Source organism: Lepidochelys kempii, chromosome 6 (assembly GCF_965140285.1).
Source record: "Lepidochelys kempii isolate rLepKem1 chromosome 6, rLepKem1.hap1, whole genome shotgun sequence".
In the NCBI taxonomy this organism is placed as follows: domain Eukaryota; kingdom Metazoa; phylum Chordata; order Testudines; family Cheloniidae; genus Lepidochelys; species Lepidochelys kempii.
In genome coordinates, this window is record NC_136385.1 from 77,207,055 (window position 1) to 77,227,837 (window position 20,783).

General features: G+C 44.9%; 1 protein-coding gene across 6 annotated transcripts in view; it reads right to left on the reverse strand.

Annotated features, from left to right (window-relative positions):
• LOC140913113 (uncharacterized) overlaps positions 1 to 20,783 on the reverse strand; it is a 54,731-nt gene that overhangs the window by 13,304 nt on the left and 20,644 nt on the right. For 3 of the 6 annotated variants that reach the window (XR_012159481.1, XM_073348855.1, XM_073348856.1), the window contains one exon: positions 27 to 196. The exons of 1 other annotated variant lie outside the window; for it this stretch is intronic. Coding sequence is in view for 2 of the 5 variants with exons in the window: in XM_073348855.1 (XP_073204956.1) it covers positions 27 to 196 (170 nt within the window). In the remaining 3 variants the exon portion in view is untranslated. Of the gene's footprint in view, positions 1 to 26; positions 386 to 20,783 lie in introns of all 6 variants that reach the window. 2 more of the 6 variants (XR_012159477.2, XR_012159478.1) reach the window with 1 other exon arrangement.

Below are 20,783 nucleotides of genomic sequence, written 5' to 3' on the forward strand. Positions count from 1 at the left end.
CAACTCCAAATTGATTCCCCACTGACCGGTAGCAGTCTGGCGTTGCAAGCTTCCACACAGCAATCACCGCTCTCTTCTCCACTGTCAGCGCAGGTCTCATTTTAGTGTCACAGTGCTGGGCGGAGCTCCGCACACAGTTCCTGAAAAGTGGCCTTGTGCATACGAAATGCTGCAGCCACTGATCGTCATCCCATAACTGCAAAACAATGCGATCCTACCAGTCAGTGCTTGTTTCTCAGGACCAGAAACAGCACCCTACCATGTTGAGCTGCTGCGTGACTGCCAGCAGCAGCCAAGAATTGTTTCATTCTATGGCTTCCACCAAGGCTGCTTCAAGGACATTGCAATGTTCTGCCCAGCGGCTCCTCTCACAGCTCTTGAAGTACTGCAGGATAAGGTGCATGGTGTTAGTAATGCTCACAACAACAGTGCACAACTGAGCAGGGTTCATGCTTCTTGGGATATGGTGTACACGCGACTATGCCAGACTTTTGAAAAAAGGCAAGAAATATTATGGGTTGCAGTTCAAATCAGGGGAGGGAGGGAAAAAACTGCATCAAGAATCCATGTTCTCAGTCCCCCCCTGTGAGAATGTTTTGGCCCCTTGAGGCATTGCAAGCCCTTCCCAAAACCCCCTGGGGCGAGTTGCACTGAGGGATAGCTACCCACAGTCTACTGCTCTCTGCATCGATGCAAGCGTTGCTAGTGAGGATGCACTCCATCAACACAAGGAGTGTGTGGTGTGGACACGCACTACCAACTTAATTACTGCGGCAGCTGGATGTCGACTTAACTGAAGTCAACTTACGTTTGCAGCATAGACATGCCCTGAGAGAATGTGCATGGAGGAGAATAAGGCTACCAAGCCCTATTTAAGATGTGAACAGAGAGCATGCTTGGAATTCATTTTGCAATGACTTATAGCTTTCGGAGGTTTTTAAATTTTGTCCATCCTGAAATTAAGGTAAAAGATTCTTCCTAAAGTAGGAGTCTAAACTAGAACTCCACCTGTTAAAATTAAACTAAAGGTGTTCAACTGTGTCTATATTGGTGGTAAATGGCATTTTCAAACGAGTTAAACTAGCTCAATTAAACTAACTCAGTTGAAAAAAACACATTTTTTCATATTCTATACAAGGTCTTATTAGAGTTATCAGCCATATGCCAAGTGTGGAGGGTTTTTGTGCAGCTCTTATTGAGTTATTGGTGAGCAAATATAAAACAAACCAAAAATTGCTTCATTGTTTCAGCTTCAAAAGTTATTTTCTCCCATATATCATAACTCAAAAATAGCCAAAGAGTTTTAGCTCAGACTTTCCCTCATCATTCATCTCTGGGTTGAGACAATGCATGGAAAGTTCCAACCTTAAATGATAAGTTTTTGAGAAACCTGTGAACATGTGAAAACAGAAGATTACACTTGAAGAAACCTTTACTATATCTTTTCTAAAGCTGTCATTCACCCTTAGTCTCTAATGTTTCAAGTTTAATTAAACTTCTAAAAAGCTCCTCCACAATTGAATGGAAAAAAGCATTAGGGTCCAATCCTGTAACTCAACCAACTAAATTGCATTTAAAGTCAATGGGAATTCACAGTGCTAAGCCCCAAATTTATTGCTAGTGTTCCAGCATATTGTCTGCATTGAGATCATTTATACTGAGACTGTGGCTGAAATCCAAGATGTTATTGCAAATCTAGGAGAAAATTACCTTTCAAATGACATAGTGCAACGTTCAACTCCTTACATTCTGGGAAGAGTTCATGTCTGACTGTTCATTTATTCAGAATGTTCAAAGTGTAAGTACCGCAGGTGTATGAAATGGCATTAGAACGCTGGACACCAAGAGAATGCTATATTTTTCTGTTGATTAAATTAATTCTGCCTTTATTATCAAGTTTTACAATATCACTACCTGCCAGGTGCTGTGATTGCCCAGAAGTGCACTTTAAAAATAGCTATTAAACTACATTTTGTTAAAAATGCTGGTACAAATCTGTGTCAAAACTGAAGCTGAACAGTTAATGACAGAGTAATACCATAGCTTGAAAACAATAGAACTATTATAGATGATGCAGGTAGCATTGTCTATAGTTAAGATTGCCCCAACACTGTAAGACCCTGTTTTCAGTTGTTGATAAATGCAAAGTAATGCATATTGGAAAACATAATCTCAACTATACATAAAAAATGATGGGGTCTATATTAGCTGTTACCACTCAAGAAAGAGATCTTGGAGTCATTGTGGATAGTTTTCTGAAAACATCCACTCAACTTGCAGCGGCAATCAAAAAAGCTCACAGAATGTTAGGAACCATTAAGAAAGGGATAGATAAGAAGACAGAAAATATCATATTGCCTCTATATAAATCCATGGTATGCCCACACCTTGAATACAGTGTGCAGTTCTGGTTACTCCATCTCAAAAAAGATATATTAGAATTGGAAAAGGTACATAGAAGAGTCACAGAAATGATCAGGGGTATGGAATAGCTTCTGTATGAGGAGAGATTAAAAAGACTGGGACTTTTCAGCTTGGAAAAGAGACAACAAAGAAGGGATATAACATGATTCAAAAAAGAACTAGATACATTGATGAAGGATAGGTCCATCAATGGCTACTAGCCAGGATGTTCAGGGATAGAACACCATGCTCTGAGTATCCCTAGCCTCTGTTTGCCAGAAACTGGGAATGAGCTACAGGGAATGGATCACTTGATGATTACCTGTTCATTTCCTCTGGGGCACCTGGCATTAGCCACAGTTGGAAGACAGGATACTGGGCTAGATGAACCTTTGGTCTGGCCCAGTATGGCTGTTCTTAAAGAAGGTGTGTGGTGAATGAGAATGGGGACTACACAAAAAGAAAGGACAGCCATAGGGCCTTTCTTCACCGCAATGGGTAGCCTGAGTTACTCCATTCAAGTTAGCCTAGCTATAGGGTACATCTACATTTCAAGCTGCAGATGTAAGTTCCAGGTCCAGGAGAGGTACCTGCACTAGCTCTGATTGAACTAATGTGCTAAAAATAGAGCACAGCCATGGTGTCTCAAGTGTTGGGAGGGGCTAGCCATGATAATACTCACCTAGTGTCCCCAGTGGGATCATATTCCGGGAAGCTGGCCCCTCCCACCACTCTGGCTACACTGCTATTTTTAGCAGGCTGGCTTGGTCAGAGCCAGTGTGAGGATGTCTACCTGAAGTGGAAATTACATCCTTAGCTCCATCCTGGGAGACAACACTCAAGCTACACAGTGATTTCACTAGCAGCCTGAAGTGAACGAATTAGCAGAGTGATTGGCTTAGCAGTTGATGAGTTTGGCTAACTCAAACTGTAGCCTGTAGCTCAGGGGTGGGGAACCTTTTTTCTATCGGGGCCACAGAAAAGAAAACAGCTGTGGGCCACAAAGAGCCCTGCGTGGGGCGGCGTGGAGGCTCAGGGCTTCCCCTTGGCTCCAGGCTGTGGCCAGAAATAAGAGGTTCATGGTACAGGAGGGAGCTCCAGGCTGGGGCAGGGGGTTGGGGTGTGGGAAGGGGTGAGGACTCTGGCTGGGGGTGTGGACTCTGGGGTGGGGCTGAAGGGCTTAGCGTGCAGGAGGGGACTCTGGGCTGGGGCAGGGGATTGGGGTGTGGGCTCCAGCCATGCGGTGCTTACCTCAGGTGGCTCCCAGTCAGCAGCGCAGCGGGGCTAAAGAAGGCTCCCTGTCTGCCCTGACTCCACACTGCTCTCAGAAGCAGCCACCATGTCCAGCCCCTAGGCAGAGGAGCCGGGGGCACTGTGCAGTGCCCTCACCCGCACCCGCAGGCGCTGCACCCGTGGCTCCCATTGGCCACGGTTCCTGGCCAATGGGAGCTGCAGAGCTGGCGCTGGGGGCAGCACACAGATCTTCCTTGATCGTCCCTGCTCGTAGTGGCGGCAGGGACATGCCAGTCGCTTCCGGGAGCTGGAGCTGCCGAGGCTCGGGGCTTCCAGCCCCTGGCGCGGAGACTTGCTGTGGGCCAGATGAAATGAAGCAGCTGGCCAGATTAAGCCTGTGGGCCATAGATTCTCCAGCAGGAGAGTGAGTTTGTGTGTGTATGGGGGTGGGGGGGTGAGAAAACCTGGATTTGTGCAGGAAATGGCCCACCTTGATTATCATGCACATTGTAGGGAGAATGGTCACTTTGGATAAGCTATTACCAGCAGGAGAGTGAGTTTGTGTGTGTGGTTTTTGGAGGGGGGTGAGTGGGTGAGAGAACCTGGATTTGTGCAGGAAATGGCCCACCTTGATTATCATGCACGTTGTGAAGAGAGTTGTCACTTTGGATGGGCTATTACCAGCAGGAGAGTGAGTTTGTGGGGGGGGGGGGGCGGAGGGTGAGAAAACCTGGATTTGTGCTGGAAATGGCCCAACTTCATGATCACTTTAGATAAGCTATTACCAGCAGGAGAGCGGGGTGGGAGGAGGTATTGTTTCATGGTCTCTGTGTGTATATAATGTCTTCTGTAGTTTCCACAGTATGCATCCGATGAAGTGAGCTGTAGCTCACGAAAGCTCATGCTCAAATAAATTGGTTAGTCTCTAAGGTGCCACAAGTACTCCTTTTCTTTTTCCATCCCTGCTGTGGCTGCATCTCTAGTGTATGACTAGTTGGTGTTCCCCTGCCATAATCTCGGACAGGCCAGTATCCAGCTAGCTAGAATTTACAACACCATTTAACTGGCGCTAAAGATTTTTGTGAGTGCATGGGAGTTGAGTTATGTCTACATTACAGAGTGTATGTCGGCATACCTATGCCGGCATAGTCTCAGAGTGTAGCTGCCGCATATGCTGATAGAAGTAGCTTTTCTGCCAGTGTAGGAACATCACCTCTCCACATGACATTAGTAGATCAACAGGGCACTCTTATGTTGCTATAGCTGCGTCTGCACTAGGGTTTTGTCAGCATAGCTATGTCATTGGGGGTGTTTTTTTCACACCCCTGGCAGACATAGATATGCTGATATAAGCTTTAAGTGTAGACCAAGCCTTGGGTTAAGGGCAACACTTGAGTTATACCTTGAGCTAACCACATTGAAGACAAACCCATCTTTAATGCAGTTGAGTGCCACTCTGGACAACTACCTTCTAACCCTGCCTCTGCCACAGTTCTTATGTGATGCTGCGCAAATCACGTTAATCAAAATTTTCACAAGTGGCAACTGAATTTATCATTTTCTGTGTATTTCACTTGACACACTTGGTCTGATTTGCAGAAGTGCTGAGCTCTCACAACTGCTGCTGAGCTCAATGCAAGCTCTGCTGAACATATGTTCAGTAGTCTGAAAAATCAGGCCATAAATATCTCAAACAGTGGCAGATTAGCCACTTGGCCAATGGGACCCATGCCCAGAGGCCCTGGCCAATTGGGGGCCCCCAGAAAAATGGATGCCCCCACAACTTGACCCACTTCACCCACCCGCCTGGTGCCCCGCTATGAAGCAGGAGAAGTCCCCGCACCTGACAGTGCTCCCCCGTGCCTTGACCCACTTCCCGGTAGGAATGCTGGACGAGCGGAGCGGGTAAAGCCCCCATGCCCCGACCCCCTCCCTGGCAGAATTGCCAGGGAGGGGGGCTGGGCTGGGGCAAGCCCCCGTGCCCGACCTCATTTCCTGGGCAGGAGTGCTGGAGTGGGGGAGACTACAGGCGGAAGTGGTGGGGAGGGGCCCCCATTTGCTTTGACCCAGGGCTCCAAAAACCGTAATTCACCTCTGGTCTCAAATAGGACATCCAAAATTTGCTGACATTTAACAAATTTGGTTTTAATCTATGTGTCTCCGTTCCCCATATGTAAAATTGGGACAATAATACCACTTTGCCTCCCGGCAGGTTGTGAAGATATATTCATTAATTTGCACAGAATGAAGATAAACAAGAACATCTTAGAAAAGCCCATGAAGAAATTAATAATTCTGTATTCAGTGCATGATTTAGAGGGTATACAGTAAATGTGCAGAGCCACACACTGAATAATAAGGATAAAAATAAATATTCAATAGCTACCCATTCAGTGAGCACCTGCCATCCTGTACACTGACTGAGGTGGGCTCCCGTGGAGAAAAATAGTACATGACCATGTAGCTGAAAACATATCATAATGCACATGCAAAAGGAGATGAATTACGATAGGACGGGCAATCTTAATTCTGGCATTCCCTAGTATCTGAGTGCTTGACTTTGCAACTTTAACGTTCTTTTATCATCATATTTTTGGATGTAATTTATAAATACAATAGGGTAGAAATACTTAATGCAGTGACCAGCACAAAAGGGTGTACTTATCTAGTGCATTAGTAAGCACGGTTGCCATTCTCAAAGGAAAACATACTAAACTGTCTGCATATTATAACTGCAGATTACATCTAAACCTTAGGAAAGACCAAGAGCAACTCTGCTGCTTGAAATACATGTAAAAGCTATTTATAGACCAGCAACAGCTATTGATTGAGTGGGCCAGTGGGGAAAAAAACAAGTAGAGGAAAATCAGCCAGGAAACTCCTGTATCACACGTATCTTGAAGAACTGAAGGGCCATTCGCCAAAATGGAAAGTTTGTGTCACACAGTTATCAATTGCGGATTATGAATTGTACAGACTGATGTTTATTTGAAGATTTAAAATGTCAAGCTGTGGTGCACAATTAAGTAGTGTGGGACCATTTATTAAATAAACAAACCTAAAGCTTTGTTCCCTAAATACTTAAAACTAAAATCCTTTTTAACAGGAAATTTAGGTGACACAGTGATATGTACCCTAGCAACCAGGATATTGTTGAAATCTTACTTTACAAACATGTAAGTATATGAGTCATTGTAAGAAATACAGTGGGTCTAATAATGAATGTGAATATATGGCCCAGGTTGCCAAGCTGAGTTTGCTATCTTTTTAGTGAAGCAATATAGACTTAGATTTTATAGATTTAGAAAGTTAGAGGAATTAACCAACCATATAAAAATGGCACAGTTCTATGCTCAAAAGAGAGAATAAGTCTGTGTGCTATTTCTTTTAATTTTCAAGTAAAATGTGCTTTCCAGCTGGCCAGATTATGTTCCTCGCTCATTATCTGCGAGTTTCTGTACCATAATTTCTGATGTAATTTTCCAGTAAACTTAAAGAATCGAACATCAAGATCCACAGAAATCCCTTGAACCCCCTGTCTATGCCTGGCCGATCCTGAGGGTGGTGCAGCAGGTGTTGTGAAACAGCTGCTCAGGCACCACAGAGAGGTCGCAGGAAGGCCCAGAAGACGAAGGGGAGCTCCCTTCATCCACAAACTCTGCCCCCCCATTTAGGTACCACAGGGACCATTGCAGTAATACCTGCAGAGTGACCTGTGGGTGAGAGGCGGAAAAGAGAAAGAAAAGGGCCCTTTCATAGGGAAGTCAGAGGCCCCCCAAAACCAGCATTTTGGTGAAAGATTTGGGGAATTGAAGCAGGCCCTGTTATCTCCACTATCTCAACTGATCTCTGAGAGTTTGTTCTGCCTGATGGGCCTCTATCATTACTAGCAAAGAGCTATTTTTCAGAGCAATAATCCATCTCCTGTGCCTCAATGGATGGTGTGGGGGAGGCTCGGCTCCCTTACTGTGTCATTGGTTGTCAGTCAGCCAGACCAGTACCCGCCCACCCACAAACCAAGCGATTGAGGGAGGTACTACCCAGATTCAGAACAGCCAACTGTAACTCCCTGGGGCCTCACTCAGTATATGACTGTGGGTAGACAGAGACCCGGACTTCAGTGAAAGGCTAGGCAGCTGTGAAACTGCTCTGTGACCACTGCTGAGAGTGTCATCACTGCTTAAGATATAAATAGCACTCCCTGGGTGCAGGGTTCCACCTGGTTGTGAACCATCTAGACAGACTCCACAGAGCCCCAGGGTCAGGATTTAGTCCAAAGACATTATGCAGTAAACCTGCATGATTTAGTAGCTGTACAGCAACCTTGTACTAGGTCTTCTCCTATTGGAAGGATTACTTGGCTACAATTGCCTTGTAATACATCTATCTAGAACACATCACCCACATTGGCAATACCAGGAGGGATGAGCTGGAGTGCTGGTGAGAAGCACAGTCGGGAAAGTAACTGAAATACTTCCCTGAGGGATTGTATTTTCTAATGGACAACTTATCCGAAATTCTCAATTACTGAGGGACAATCTTCACTTGTTGATCTATTTGCTTTCCACAACCAACTCTCCGTATAACTTTTCATGAGTAATGTACCTGAATAATTGGATGCTAATATCTAAACTGCATTGTTAAATATATTTACCTAAATTTGAGTTATTGCTGATTATGTACTTTACGTATCTTTTAAAACAAACTTTGTATTTGTGGGTAATCTAAGCACTAGATACCCAGATGTAGACACACTTTTTCTTAACCTGTGTATTATATACATTTTTAACATTAGCTTTAATAATTTTGTGATATCCAAACAGGCGTAACCCCCTTGGGTTGAGAGAGCACGGCCCGTTTAAAACCTCATTCTCAGGTAGAGGAAGAGCTGACGGCCCCAGGGGGAGGAGACTGGAGAGAGGGAGAGTGATAAAGTGCATGCATCTGTACCTCCAGACAAGAGGGCTGACAGCGAACAGGCCCTCACGCAGTAGAGCAGCTGAGAACCAGCCCGAGCCCGGGGAGGGACAGAGTGGCCGAATAGGGACGTTCCAGGATGGCAGCCAGAAGGAGCATTGTAAAAAGGACAAACTGGAGCTGGACCCAGTATCACTGCTGCCCAAAGCTGTAAGGGGCCATGAGTACTGGGGTTCGTGACTTTGCACTGGGAATAAGGTGGGAGGTTGTAGCTAGTTAAGTGGGGAGGTTGTCTCTTGGTGTGGGTTTACAGAGAGCAGCAAAAGATAGCACCAGAGGGGTTTGTTGGGGGAAAGTTTACTAGCACCAAAGATAACCAGGAGCACTCAAGACTCAGTGCCAGACTGGAACTCAGCCCAGGATTCCTGAACTCTGAGTCTCGACGCATTGCTCAGTGTCTATCCTGTTATATTCTGGTACCACTGGGCCCAGGGGTCCTCGTGTTGGATGTAACCTTTTTTTCATAGATTCATAGATACTAAGGTCAGAAGGGACCATTATGATCTAGTCCGACCTCCTGCACAATGCAGGCCACAGAATCTCACCCACCCACTCCTGCAAAAAAACCTCTCACCTATGTCTGAGCTATTGAAGTCCTCAAATCGTGGTTTAAAGACTTCAAGGAGCAGACAATCCTCCAGCAAGTGACCCATGCCCCATGGTACAGAGGAAGGCGAAAAACCTCCAGGGCCTCTTCCAATCTGCCCTGGAGGAAAATTCCTTCCCAACCCTAAATATGGCGATCAGCTGAACCCTGAGCATATGGGCAAGATTCACCAGCCAGATACCCAGGAAAGAATTTTCTGTAGTAACTCAGATCCCACCCCATCTAACATCCCATCACAGGCCACTGGGCCTATTTACCATGAATATCTAAAGATCAATTAATTACCAAAATCATGTTATCCCATCATACCATCTCCTCCATAAACTTATCGAGTTTAATCTTAAAGCCAGATAGGTCTTTTGCCCCCACTGCTTCCCTTGGAAGGCTATTCCAAAACTTCACTCCTCTGATGGTTAGAAACCTTCATCTAATTTCAAGTCTAAACTTCCCAATGACCAGTTTATATCCATTTGTTCTTGTGTCCACACTGGTACTGAGCTTAAATAATTCCTCTCCCTCTCCGGTATTTATCCCTCTGATATATTTATAGAGAGCAATCATATCTCCCCTCAACCTTCTTTTAGTTAGGCTAAACAAGCCAAGCTCCTTGAGTCTCCTTTCATAAGATAGGTTTTCCATTCCTCAGATCATCATAGTAGCCCTTCTCTGTACCAGTTCCAGTTTGAATTCATCCTTCTTAAACATGGGAGACCAGAACTGCACACAGTATTCCAGGTGAGGTCTCACCAGTGCCTTGTATAACGGTACTAATACCTCCTTATCTCTACTGGAAATACCTCGCCTGATGCATCCCAAGACTGCATTAGCTTTTTTCATGGTCATATCACATTGGCGGCTCATAGTCATCCTATGATCAACCAATACTCCAAGGTCCTTCTCCTCTTCCATTACTTCTAATTGATGCGTCCCCAGTTTATAACTAAAATTCTTGTTATTAATCCCTAAATGCATGACCTTACACTTCTCACTATTAAATTTCATCCTATTACTGTTACTCCAGTTTACAAGGTCATCCAAATCTTCCTGTATGATTTCCCAGTCTCTCTCTAAATTGGCAATACCTCCCAGCTTTGTATCACCTGCAAACTTTATTAGCACACTCCCACTTTTTCTGCCAAGGTCAGTAATAAAAAGATTAAATAAGATTGGTCCCAAAACTGATCCTTCAGGAACTCCACTGGTAACCTCCCTCCAGCCTGACAGTTCACCTTTCAGTAGGACCCGCTGTAGTCTCCCTGTTAACTAATTCCTTATCCACCTTTCAATTTTCATATTGATCCCCATCTTTTCCAATTTAACTAATAATTCCCCATGTGGCATGGTATCAAACGCCTTACTGAAATCTAGGTAAATTAGATCCACTGCGTTTCCTTTGTCTAAAAAATCTGTTACTTTCTTAAAGAAGGAGATCAGGTTGGTTTGGCACGATCTACCTTTTGTAAAATCATGTTGTATTTTGTCCCATTTACCGTTGACTTCAATGTCCTTAACTACTTTCTCCTTCAAATTTTTTTTCCAAGACCTTGCATACTACATATGTCAAACTAACAGGCCTGTAGTTACCCGGATCACTTTTTTTTCCCTTTCTTAAAAAAGGAACTATGTTAGCAATTCTCCAATCTGAGTTTACAGATTCATTAAAAATTCTTGCAAATGGGCTTGCAATTTCGTGTGCCAATTCCTTTAATATTCTTGGATGAAGATTATCTGGGCCTCCCGATTTAGTCCCATTAAGCTGTTTGAGTTTCGCTTCTACCTCAGATATGGTAATATCTACCTTCATATCCTCATTCCCATTTGTCATGCTACCATTATCCCTAAGATCCTCTTTAGCCTTATTAAAGGCTGAGGCAAAGTATTTGTTTAGATATTGGGCCATGCCTAGATTATCCTTAACCTCCACTCCATCCTCAGTGTTTAGCTTTCACACTTCTTCTTTCTTTGTTTTCTTCTTATTTATATGGCTATAGAACCTTTTACTATTGGTTTTAATTCCCTTTGCAAGGTCCAACTCTACTTGACTTTTAGCCTGTCTCACTTTATCCCTACATGTTCTGACCTCAATAAGGCAGCTTTCCTTGCTGATCCCTCCCATCTTCCACTCCCTGGATGCTTTCTGCTTTTTCTTAATCACCTCTCTGAGATGCTTGCTCATCCAGCTTGGTCTACAGCTCCTGCCTATAGATTTTTTCCCCTTTCTTGGGATGCAGGCTTCCGATAGCTTCTGCAGCTTTGATTTAAAGTAATCCCAGGCCTCCTCTGCCTTTAGATCCATAAGTTCTTCAGTCCAATCCACTTCCCTAACTAAGTTCCTTAATTTTTGAAAGTCAGCCCTTTTGAAATCAAAAACCCTAGTTGCAGATATATTTTTGTTAATCCTTCCATTCAGTTTGAACTGAATTAGCTCATGATCACTTGAACCAAGATTATCCCCTACAACCATGTCTTCTAGGAGGTCCTCACTACTCACCAAAACCAAATCTAAAATGGCGTCTGCTCTAGTCGGTTCAGCAACCACTTGATGAAGGAATCCATCAGCTATCGCATCTAGGAAAATCAGAGCCCAATTTTTGTTACTAGCACTTGTCCTCCAGTCTATTTCTGCGAAGTTAAAGTCTCCCATGATCACGCAGTTTCCATTAGTATTTACTTCATTAAAAACATTAAAAAGGGCTCTATCCATATCCAAATTAGATCCCGGCGGTCTATAGCTCACCCCAAGCACTATCCCAGGGCAGTTTTCTTCCCCAATGTAATTTTTGCCCTGACAGACAGACTCTGTCTTATGCATTCCATCGCTTCTTATTTCTTTACAGTCTACTTCATCATTGATATACAATGCTACTCCACCACCTTTGCCTTTATTTCGGTCTTTCCTAAAGAGCACATACCCTTCAATACCCGTAGTCCGTCATGACGACTATTCCACCATGTTTCTGTTATCCCTAGAATATCTGGTTTCACTTCCTGCACCGGTAGCTCTAGTTCCTCCATTTTGTTACCTAGGCTCCTCGCATTAGTGTACAAACATCTTAATTTTTGCTGTTTGGCCTCGCTCACATTCTGTACCCTATTAGGCACGGTCATTCTACAGCCAATATAACCTATTAGACTGGTAACCACACTGCCCTTCCTCCTTATATCCATTCTCCTACCCACGGCTGTATCCTTTCTTACTTTGTTTTCTTCCCTCTCAATGCTAAAATCCAGCGTGGAGATTACATGGACATCTCCTAACCGTCTCCCCCAAATTCCTAGTTTAAAGCTCTCTTAATCAATTGTGTCAGCCGCCATCCTAGAAGTCTATTTCCTTCCCTACTCAGATGAAGTCCATCCCGAGAGAACTGTCCTCGGTCCATGAATGCCTCCCAGTGGCCATACACCCCAAAGCCCTCCTTATAGCACCACTGCCTAAGCCATCTGTTGATAGTCATAATCTTGTCACACCTTTGTTGCCCTTCTCTAGAAACAGGCAGAATCCCACTAAAGATCACCTGAGCCTCGATTTCCTTAAGCGTCTTCCCCAGCCTAGCATAGTCTCCCTTAATACTTTCCAGCGAGAATCTAGCTGTATCATTTGTTCCCACATGAAGGATAATTAGGGGATTCTTTCCTGCTCCCTTTAGGATCCTTTTCAACCTCAGGTCTACATCCCATATCTTAGCACCTGGAAGACAGCAAACCCTTCTATGATCTGGATCAGCTCTGGTCACAGGCCTGTCTATTCTTCTCAGTAAAGGGTCCCCCATCACATAGACCTGCCTTTTCCTGGTGACGGTGCTATTCTCCAGTCTATTCCCTGTTCCCTCTGGCTGCAAGTTCTTTCCATTCCCATTCTCCCTTGTAATCCTCTTCAACCCATCCTGTATCCTTCTGGGGCTCATATTTGGTGTAGTCTCCATTGACTCTTCCCCTTTTCCTATAGGACTAGCCGCTCTTCTCTTCTTCCTTGCCCTTCCACCTTCAGTGACTACTTGCTGAGCCCCTTCTTCATTTTCCAACTCTGCAAACCTGTTCTTGAGCTCTGTTTCTCCTTCACTAGCCCATCTTTTCCTCTGCCTGGTTCTTTTAGTCACATGCTTCCACTGACCACTTTCCTCATCCAGTCTACCCTCAGAATTCCTCAAGCCTGCTTCCATCTGCAAGTCTGAGCTTTTCCCTTCAGATACCTCATGCCTTTGCTCCATAATCTGCTCGAACCCCTTCCTAAACTCAACCAGACTTTCCACCTGCATCTCCAAACCTCGGCTCTTTTTCTCCATCAGCTCTATCAGACGGCATTTCATGCAGACAAAACTCTTACCAGGTACCCCCTCCAGGATCATGTACATACCACAGCTTCCACATCCAGGCATCTTCGTTGTGTCTTCCACTACATGAGTCACTCCCACTGCTGCCTCTGTATCTGTCATAGCCTTCCCACCTAAATCCTGTTAATCTGGGAAACACAAACCACACCAAAACACCACCACCCACAGCAAAAACAAACCCCAAACAAGCACCATAATACAAACTCCCCTTACAAACTCCCACTCAAACGCTCCCCACATCTTCTCCCTCTGTTTTTCTCTGTTGATCCCTCTGTAAATAAATTTTTCCCTTTCCTATATTTGTTGTGCTATTCTGGCATGTGTGTGTGTTTATTCTGGGGGGTTGGAACAGATGTCCCTGGGGTGGAAGGGAGTTTCCCTGCTGTGTTCCTGCCTGCACCTTGTTTTAGCTGTTGTCGCCTACAAAGCGGACTCCACCTTGGCCACGAGAGCGCTCTAGTTATGTAGGAGAAGAGCGGGACAGGCAATCTGTGTAACACAAGTTTTAAAGTACTCTATCACCAGACATCAATCTCAGCACACTTAGAACACATCTAAGGCTCCAGTCTGACCTTGGATATGCAGATGTGTACCCCATATCTTGTGAAACTGGATCGTCTATAGCTGATTTGTACAGCCTACAGTGCATGCTGCTCCACAGTTCACCAGAAGCCATTCGAACAAATAACTCAGATGAGAATTAAGCCTCAATTTAGTATTCAGTGTCCCTGTAGCCAGGCCCTGTAATGACCCTTCTGTATGACACCAGAGAACATTGACACTGCATCACAAGGTTGGGTCAAATAGTCTTTTTCTTCCAGTGGCACTCAGACTACATGATCATATATTTTAAGGACTGCAGCAACCTATTTTAGAATTGTTTGTTCATGCAAGAAAGAAAGGCTGTCTTTGCACTGCGGTTTTTTTTCCTCCAAAAATCTTCCACTGAAGTACACAACGCCTCTTGCAGAGGCTAGATTCTGGGTTAGAAAGAAGGAGCATTGATCTATCCTAGAGTAGCAGTTCTTACATTCCTACCAACGGTACTGTCACAAATATGTATTCTGTTTTCCTTATAGTTCCAAGACTCCACACTCTACCTCACTCTAGCTACTGCTAGTGTAACGATCATGCTAATGAATAAGAAGCGTCGCTCAATCTCAGCTCAGCAAAACCAGTGGCTGGCGGTAAGTTTAGTGGGTGGTTGTTCCCTGCTGTACTATATGCAGAACACATCTTACCCCCAAAAGATCTTTAAAGATTGGGGAGCAGGTGCCAGTCAGTCCTCCAGTCCAGTGTGAAAACAGAGAAGAGCTAACTAGAAGCCCCTCGATACTGAGGAGTCCCAGGGTAGAGCAAGGAGGATAGATGGGATCTTGTTGACACACCACATGTAAGCGAGGGGCAGTGGGTGGCTTTATCAACCTAAAATTTAGCAGAGCTTTAAGGAACATAAGCTGAAGTTGATGAACTTAGTGAACCTACAACACAGGCTAGAGTCAAGGTTCATAGTGACTGTTTCTTACAATTCTACACACTCAGCGATTCCGTGTCACCCAGATCCATAAGAGAGGACATATGTCCCAAATGAGATTATGCCCCTTATGGATGAATTGAGAGAAGCTTGAATGAGTCTTTGAACATTTGTGACACCTTGATTTATGGCTGTTCCAGCTAGAAGTAGGATTCTATTATTCTGGGTGGGGGGGAAAGGGAATTCGGAGATAAAAGGCATCTTTGAGTGACCGTGTGAATGAAAACCTGTCACTTTTCCTGGAGTAATTGAGCAAAGGGTGCAGTGCACTCACACTATCTCTTATCAAAGGGCACATACACTCGTTTATTTACAGGGAGGCACAAAGTAAGCTAGGCTTTTTTTAGCTCTGCATTAAAGTACAGCGCCTGCTGGTATCAGTACTTGCAGCAGTGACATCAAAACTACACAATGTTTGTGAATTGCTTACAGTTCCTAATTAAGGCCAAGGAGAAATAATAAATAAAGAGCAACAACATTAACTCATTAAGAACCTGGCATATTCTAAATATCCAGACAAAAGAAGGCTTAGGAAGAGATGGGGGTGGGTGAAGGAGATAAGACCTGGCTGAACCAGTTGTAAATACTAATTTATTTGACAAATTTTGCCTGTTTCTCTTTGCAAATTGTCTAAAAACATGATTCTCCAGTTTGAAATTATTCACAAAGTTTGTTAGCAAATAGTATTTGGTCTGCAGATAGTCACAAGCAGTTAATTGCAAATAACTGGATTCTCAAATTGCCATTGTATTTGTTATTTAACCTGGAGGTGTTGTTTGTGTATTCTGAAGTTCTATTGAGGAAGTTCTGTGACTTGTGTTACATGACAGGGCAGACCAGATGATCACAATGGTCCCTACTGGCCTTGGAATTTATGAATTGGTGACTTACATAACTGACCAATGGGTCAAGTTTTGCATTGTATATTTTATATAAATATAATATTTATATCTCAGTATCACCTTTTGGCCAAAAACAAGAACAGGTCCCCATTGTGCTAAGTGCTTTATACACGCATAGTAAGAGACGGACCATGTTGTGAAGAAGTTGCAATCTAAATAGACAAGAAAGACAAATGGTGGGAGAGGAAACAGAGGTAAAGCAATATGTCCAAGGTCACAGCAAATCAGTGGGGGAGCCAGGAACAGAACCCAGGTCTACTGAGTCCCAGCCCAGAGCCTCATATCATATGCAAGACCATATTGCCTCTCAGTGTAAAATTAAATATTCTTAATTTGAGTTTGCAATCCACATATCACTAGTATTTGCACTAGTAAAGCTCTATTTGCCAGAACACACAGAGAAATGGGACATAAGATAGGCATGAAACCCCCAGAAACCAGTTAGTTTAAATATTGGAACGTTGGCGGAATACACCCAATACAATGTCCTCTCCTCAGGCTTCACTCAGCCCCAATGGGACAAGATTTATATATACCAATTGGGAAGGAATCCTCAGGGGGAGGGTGTGACATTATTGACATGAATATATTGAATGAATAATTGATATATTATATTATTGACATGAATGTGACCGTGTATATCATTGTTGCGACCACGGTCCTATGGTTGCACCAGGTCTTGTACAAAGGAGGTCAAGTGGGGGGGGTCTATGGAAAGGTTGTAGGTTGCTGGTTATGACTGTAATGTCTGTATGTGTGTATCTTGTTTGTATTTGAAGTTATGAAAATTGGCGAAGTACTTGTATCTCAATGTGTTTGATTCTAAGTAGCCTCAGTGAAGCATTTGGTCAGCTTCTTGAGAAAGGACTATTCTCAGTAAGTACCCAATCAAGAAACACTTAACTGACAATGGACTTTGGAAGAAGCCAATCCACATCTGAGCTTTCCTGGGAATGTTCAGACTAACATGTAAACAATGGCATCAGCCTGCAAAAAGCTGAATCATTGATAGAGATGTTACTTGCCCAGGTGGCTACAAATTCCATCTTGTTGCTGTGATTTTGCAAGGGGGAAAGAATATAAAAGGCCCTGGAAACCCCTCCATTTGGTCTACAGCTGGCTCAAGAGATGGCCTTTCCACCCCAAAGAGATGCCTGAAAGAAAGTGGAACAAAGGACAGTAACTATGGAGGTGTGAGTGATTGCTGGACCCAAGTTAGGAAAGAGTCCAGTCTGTGAAAGGTTATTGGAACATCTCTAGGGGTGAGATTTTATCTGTAATCAATTTCTTAATGTATTAGGCTTAGACTTGCGTGTTTTGTTTTATTTTGCTTGGTAACTTACTTTGTTCTGTATATTATTACTTGGAACCACTTAAATCCTACTTTTTATATTTAATAAAATCACTTTTGCTTATTAATTAACCCAGAGTAAGTAATTAATACCTGGGGGAGCAAACAGCTGTGCATATCTCTCTATCAGTGTTATAGAGGGTGGACAATTTATGAGTTTACCCTGTATAAGCTTTATACAGAGTAAAAAAGATTTATTTGGGGTTTGGACCTATTGGGAACTGGGTATCTGGGTGCTGGAGACAGGAATACTTCTTAAGCTGTTTTCAGTTAAGTCTGCAGCTTTGGGGGACGTGGTTCAGACCTGGATCTGTGTTTGCAGCAGGCTAGCATGTCTGGCTCAACAAGGCAGGGTTCTGAAGTCCCAAGCTGGCAGGGAAAATTGGCTCCTAGGTAGTCTCAGCACATCAGGTGGCAGTCACAAAGGGGTGTCTGTGACTGAACCCGTCACAGAGGGAGCCAGGCAACGTTTGTAGAATGTGGGGAGGAGGTGGTGGGTGTTGTACCGCCCAGGGACTGCAGCTCAAATTGCAGCAAGTTCTGCTCTTAGAAGTTGAATTAGTGCATTTCCTCAAGCATCATGAGGCCTTACATCAGGCATAGGCAAACTTTTTGGCCCGAGGGCCACATCTCGGTATGGAAATTGTATAGTGGACCATGAATACTCGTGAAATTGGGGGTTAGGGTACAGGAGGGGGCGGTGCAAAGGGGGGGGTGAGGGCTCCAGCTGGGAGTACAGGCTCTGGATGAGGGGTTTGGGGTGCAGGAGGGGGATCAGGGCTGGGGCAGGGGCACACGAGGCAGCCAGGGGTGCAGGCTCCAGTCGGCACTTACCTCAAGCAGCTCCCGGAAGCAGCTGCATGTCCCCGCTCTGGCTCCTATGCAGAGGCATGGCCAGGGTCTCTGCGCTCTGCCCTGTCTGCAGGTGTTGCTCCTGCAGCTCCCATTGGCCATGGATCCTGGCCAATGGGAGCTACGGAACTGGTGGTTGGGTCGGGGGCAGTATGCAGAGCTCCCAAGCTGCCCCTACATGTAGGAGCTGGAGCAGGGACATGCCGCTGCTTCCGGGAGCGGCACGGAGCTATAGCAAGCCGCTGACCCCGCTCCCCAGCTGGAGTGGGGCAAGCCCCTGACCCTGCTGCAGCGGAACCTCAAGGGCCAGATTAAAAGGCCTGATGGGCCAGACACAGCCCGTAGTTTGTCCATAGCTGCCTTATATACATTGATAAATTTTAATGAAATTATTCTCTCACTTTTAAGACCAGGGCAGCTCCACTGGTGCTAGCAAACATAAAGCTTTCTTGTACCTCTCTGCCAAGCTAGCACCTTCCACATACATTCCCCTTCCACCTAGCAGACTGATTAGGAAGTAATGTGAGAAAATAGACAGACTTGTTGCAGCCTGGGTATTCCCTCCCCAGGTACCTGCACAACCTTCACCCAAACCAAATCAATGTAACTGCTTTGACTGAGGTATAACCAAAGCCTCAATAGAACAAATATCCTTCCCTTTTCTCAGGGCATAAAAGAGCTCAGAGACTTGAACTAAAAGTATCTCACAGGGAACAGCTGATGCTATTCATACAAGAGCACCACTTTGCACCTGAGTGCTCGTCTGTGGCCTTCTCCTTTTATACCCAGCAGCTGGGCCTGATAGGTCACCAAGCCCAACTGCACTTACTCCACACCCCTTAACCCTTTCCCTGCCAGCTTTTGCATGCTGCAGAGTAGACAGGGAAATAGGATTGTCTTGCAGCCAGCCAGATATGGGTGAAGCCCGAGCATCCAGGGCCCTCACAACCCAGATGCAGTGTTGCCAACTCTCATGATTTTATCGTCAGTCTTGCAATTTTGCATTTTCCTTAAAGCTCCAACTGCAGAGTCATATTGTTTTGTGAGAATCTCAGTTTAATTTTTAAAAATAACATGTTTCTAGCCCTCATGATGAAGAAAATTTTTAAAATGTGACCTGCATGTATGCCAAAGGCTCAAAAACCAAAAGGCAAATAAAAAGAACCCAAAATGAATATCTTTTAATGCTTGGTGATTTTGGGGGGGTTGGCAATACTGTTCATTCCAGTCCCAAACTATAGATAGGGTGTCACTTTTTTCTCTCCTTCAGTTTTAAGACTCCTTTACAGGATGGGCTACAGCAGGGGTGGGCAAACTTTTTGGCCCGAGGGCCACACCGGGGTGCAAAACTGTATGGAGGGCTGGGTAGGGAAGGCTGTGCCCCCTGCCCTCTATTCACTCCCTCCCACTTCCCACCCCCTGACTGTCACCCTCAGAACCCCTGACCCATCCAACCCCCCTTGCTCCTTATCCCCTGACTGTCCCCTCCTGGGACCCCCTGCCCCAAACTTCCCCCTAGGACCCCACCCCCTATCCAACCCCCGTGCTCCCTGTCCCCTGACTGCCCTGACCTATCCACACCCCTGCCTCCTGACAGGCTCCGCCTGGGACTCCCACGCCCTATCCAACCCCCCCCCCACTGCCATGCATGTGTGAGCATGCCACCACCATCCCCTTACCATGCCGCTCAGAGTGGCAGGAGCTTGCAGCCCTGCTGCCCGCACGGCGGCATAACTGTATTGGAGGGGGAACAGCGTGGGAGGGACCGGGGGCGAGCCTCCTGGTCCAGGAGCTCACGGACTGGTCAGGATGGTCCCACGGGCTGTAGTTTGCTCACCTCTAGGCTACAGCATTGTTTTTATTCTGGTTGCTAGAGCAGTGATGTAGCTATCACTGTTTGTCAAAACGAGAAAACAGAATGTGCAATACAGCAGATCTTCAATCAGTCTGATTGGCCATTAAAGAAAGGTCCAGCTCGCATGCTTTAAACATAAAGCAAGAAGGTGATGCTGGCTACCAAGTAGGGCAGGAGCAGATTCACCCAGTGTGCATGTTACATGCAAGTACAGAATTAGCAGGAAGTACTTTAAATAAGAGCAGAGAGGAAGGATGGTCCATGATGGTACTAGCCTCAGACTTGAGAGACCTTGGTTCAGTTCCCTGTTCTTCCACAGACTTCCTGTCTGATGTTGGGTGTGTCACTTACTCTGTCTGAGCCTGTTCCTCTGTAAAATGGAACACTAGTACTTCCCCGCCTCATGGGGGTGCTGTGAAATAAAAATAGTAAAGATTGTGAGAAGCTTAGCTGTAACTGTGATTGGGATTGTGCAAGTGCCATAGATAGAAAATACAACTTTTGGTGATTTAATGAAGTTACTGAATCAAGTGCTGCATGTCCCAATACAATGTGAAACTGTTTAAAGAAGAGTGAGATTATCAAAAGGGTAAATACTTGTTTCAAATATTGCAAAAACTCAGTGCTTCAAGGAGTGAAAAAAATAGTGTAGAGTCTGGTTTGGCAGGCACACATCACTCACTGATTACAGAGCACTTTATGATGGGCTCAATGGCAGGAGAGAGAGAGAGACGGAGA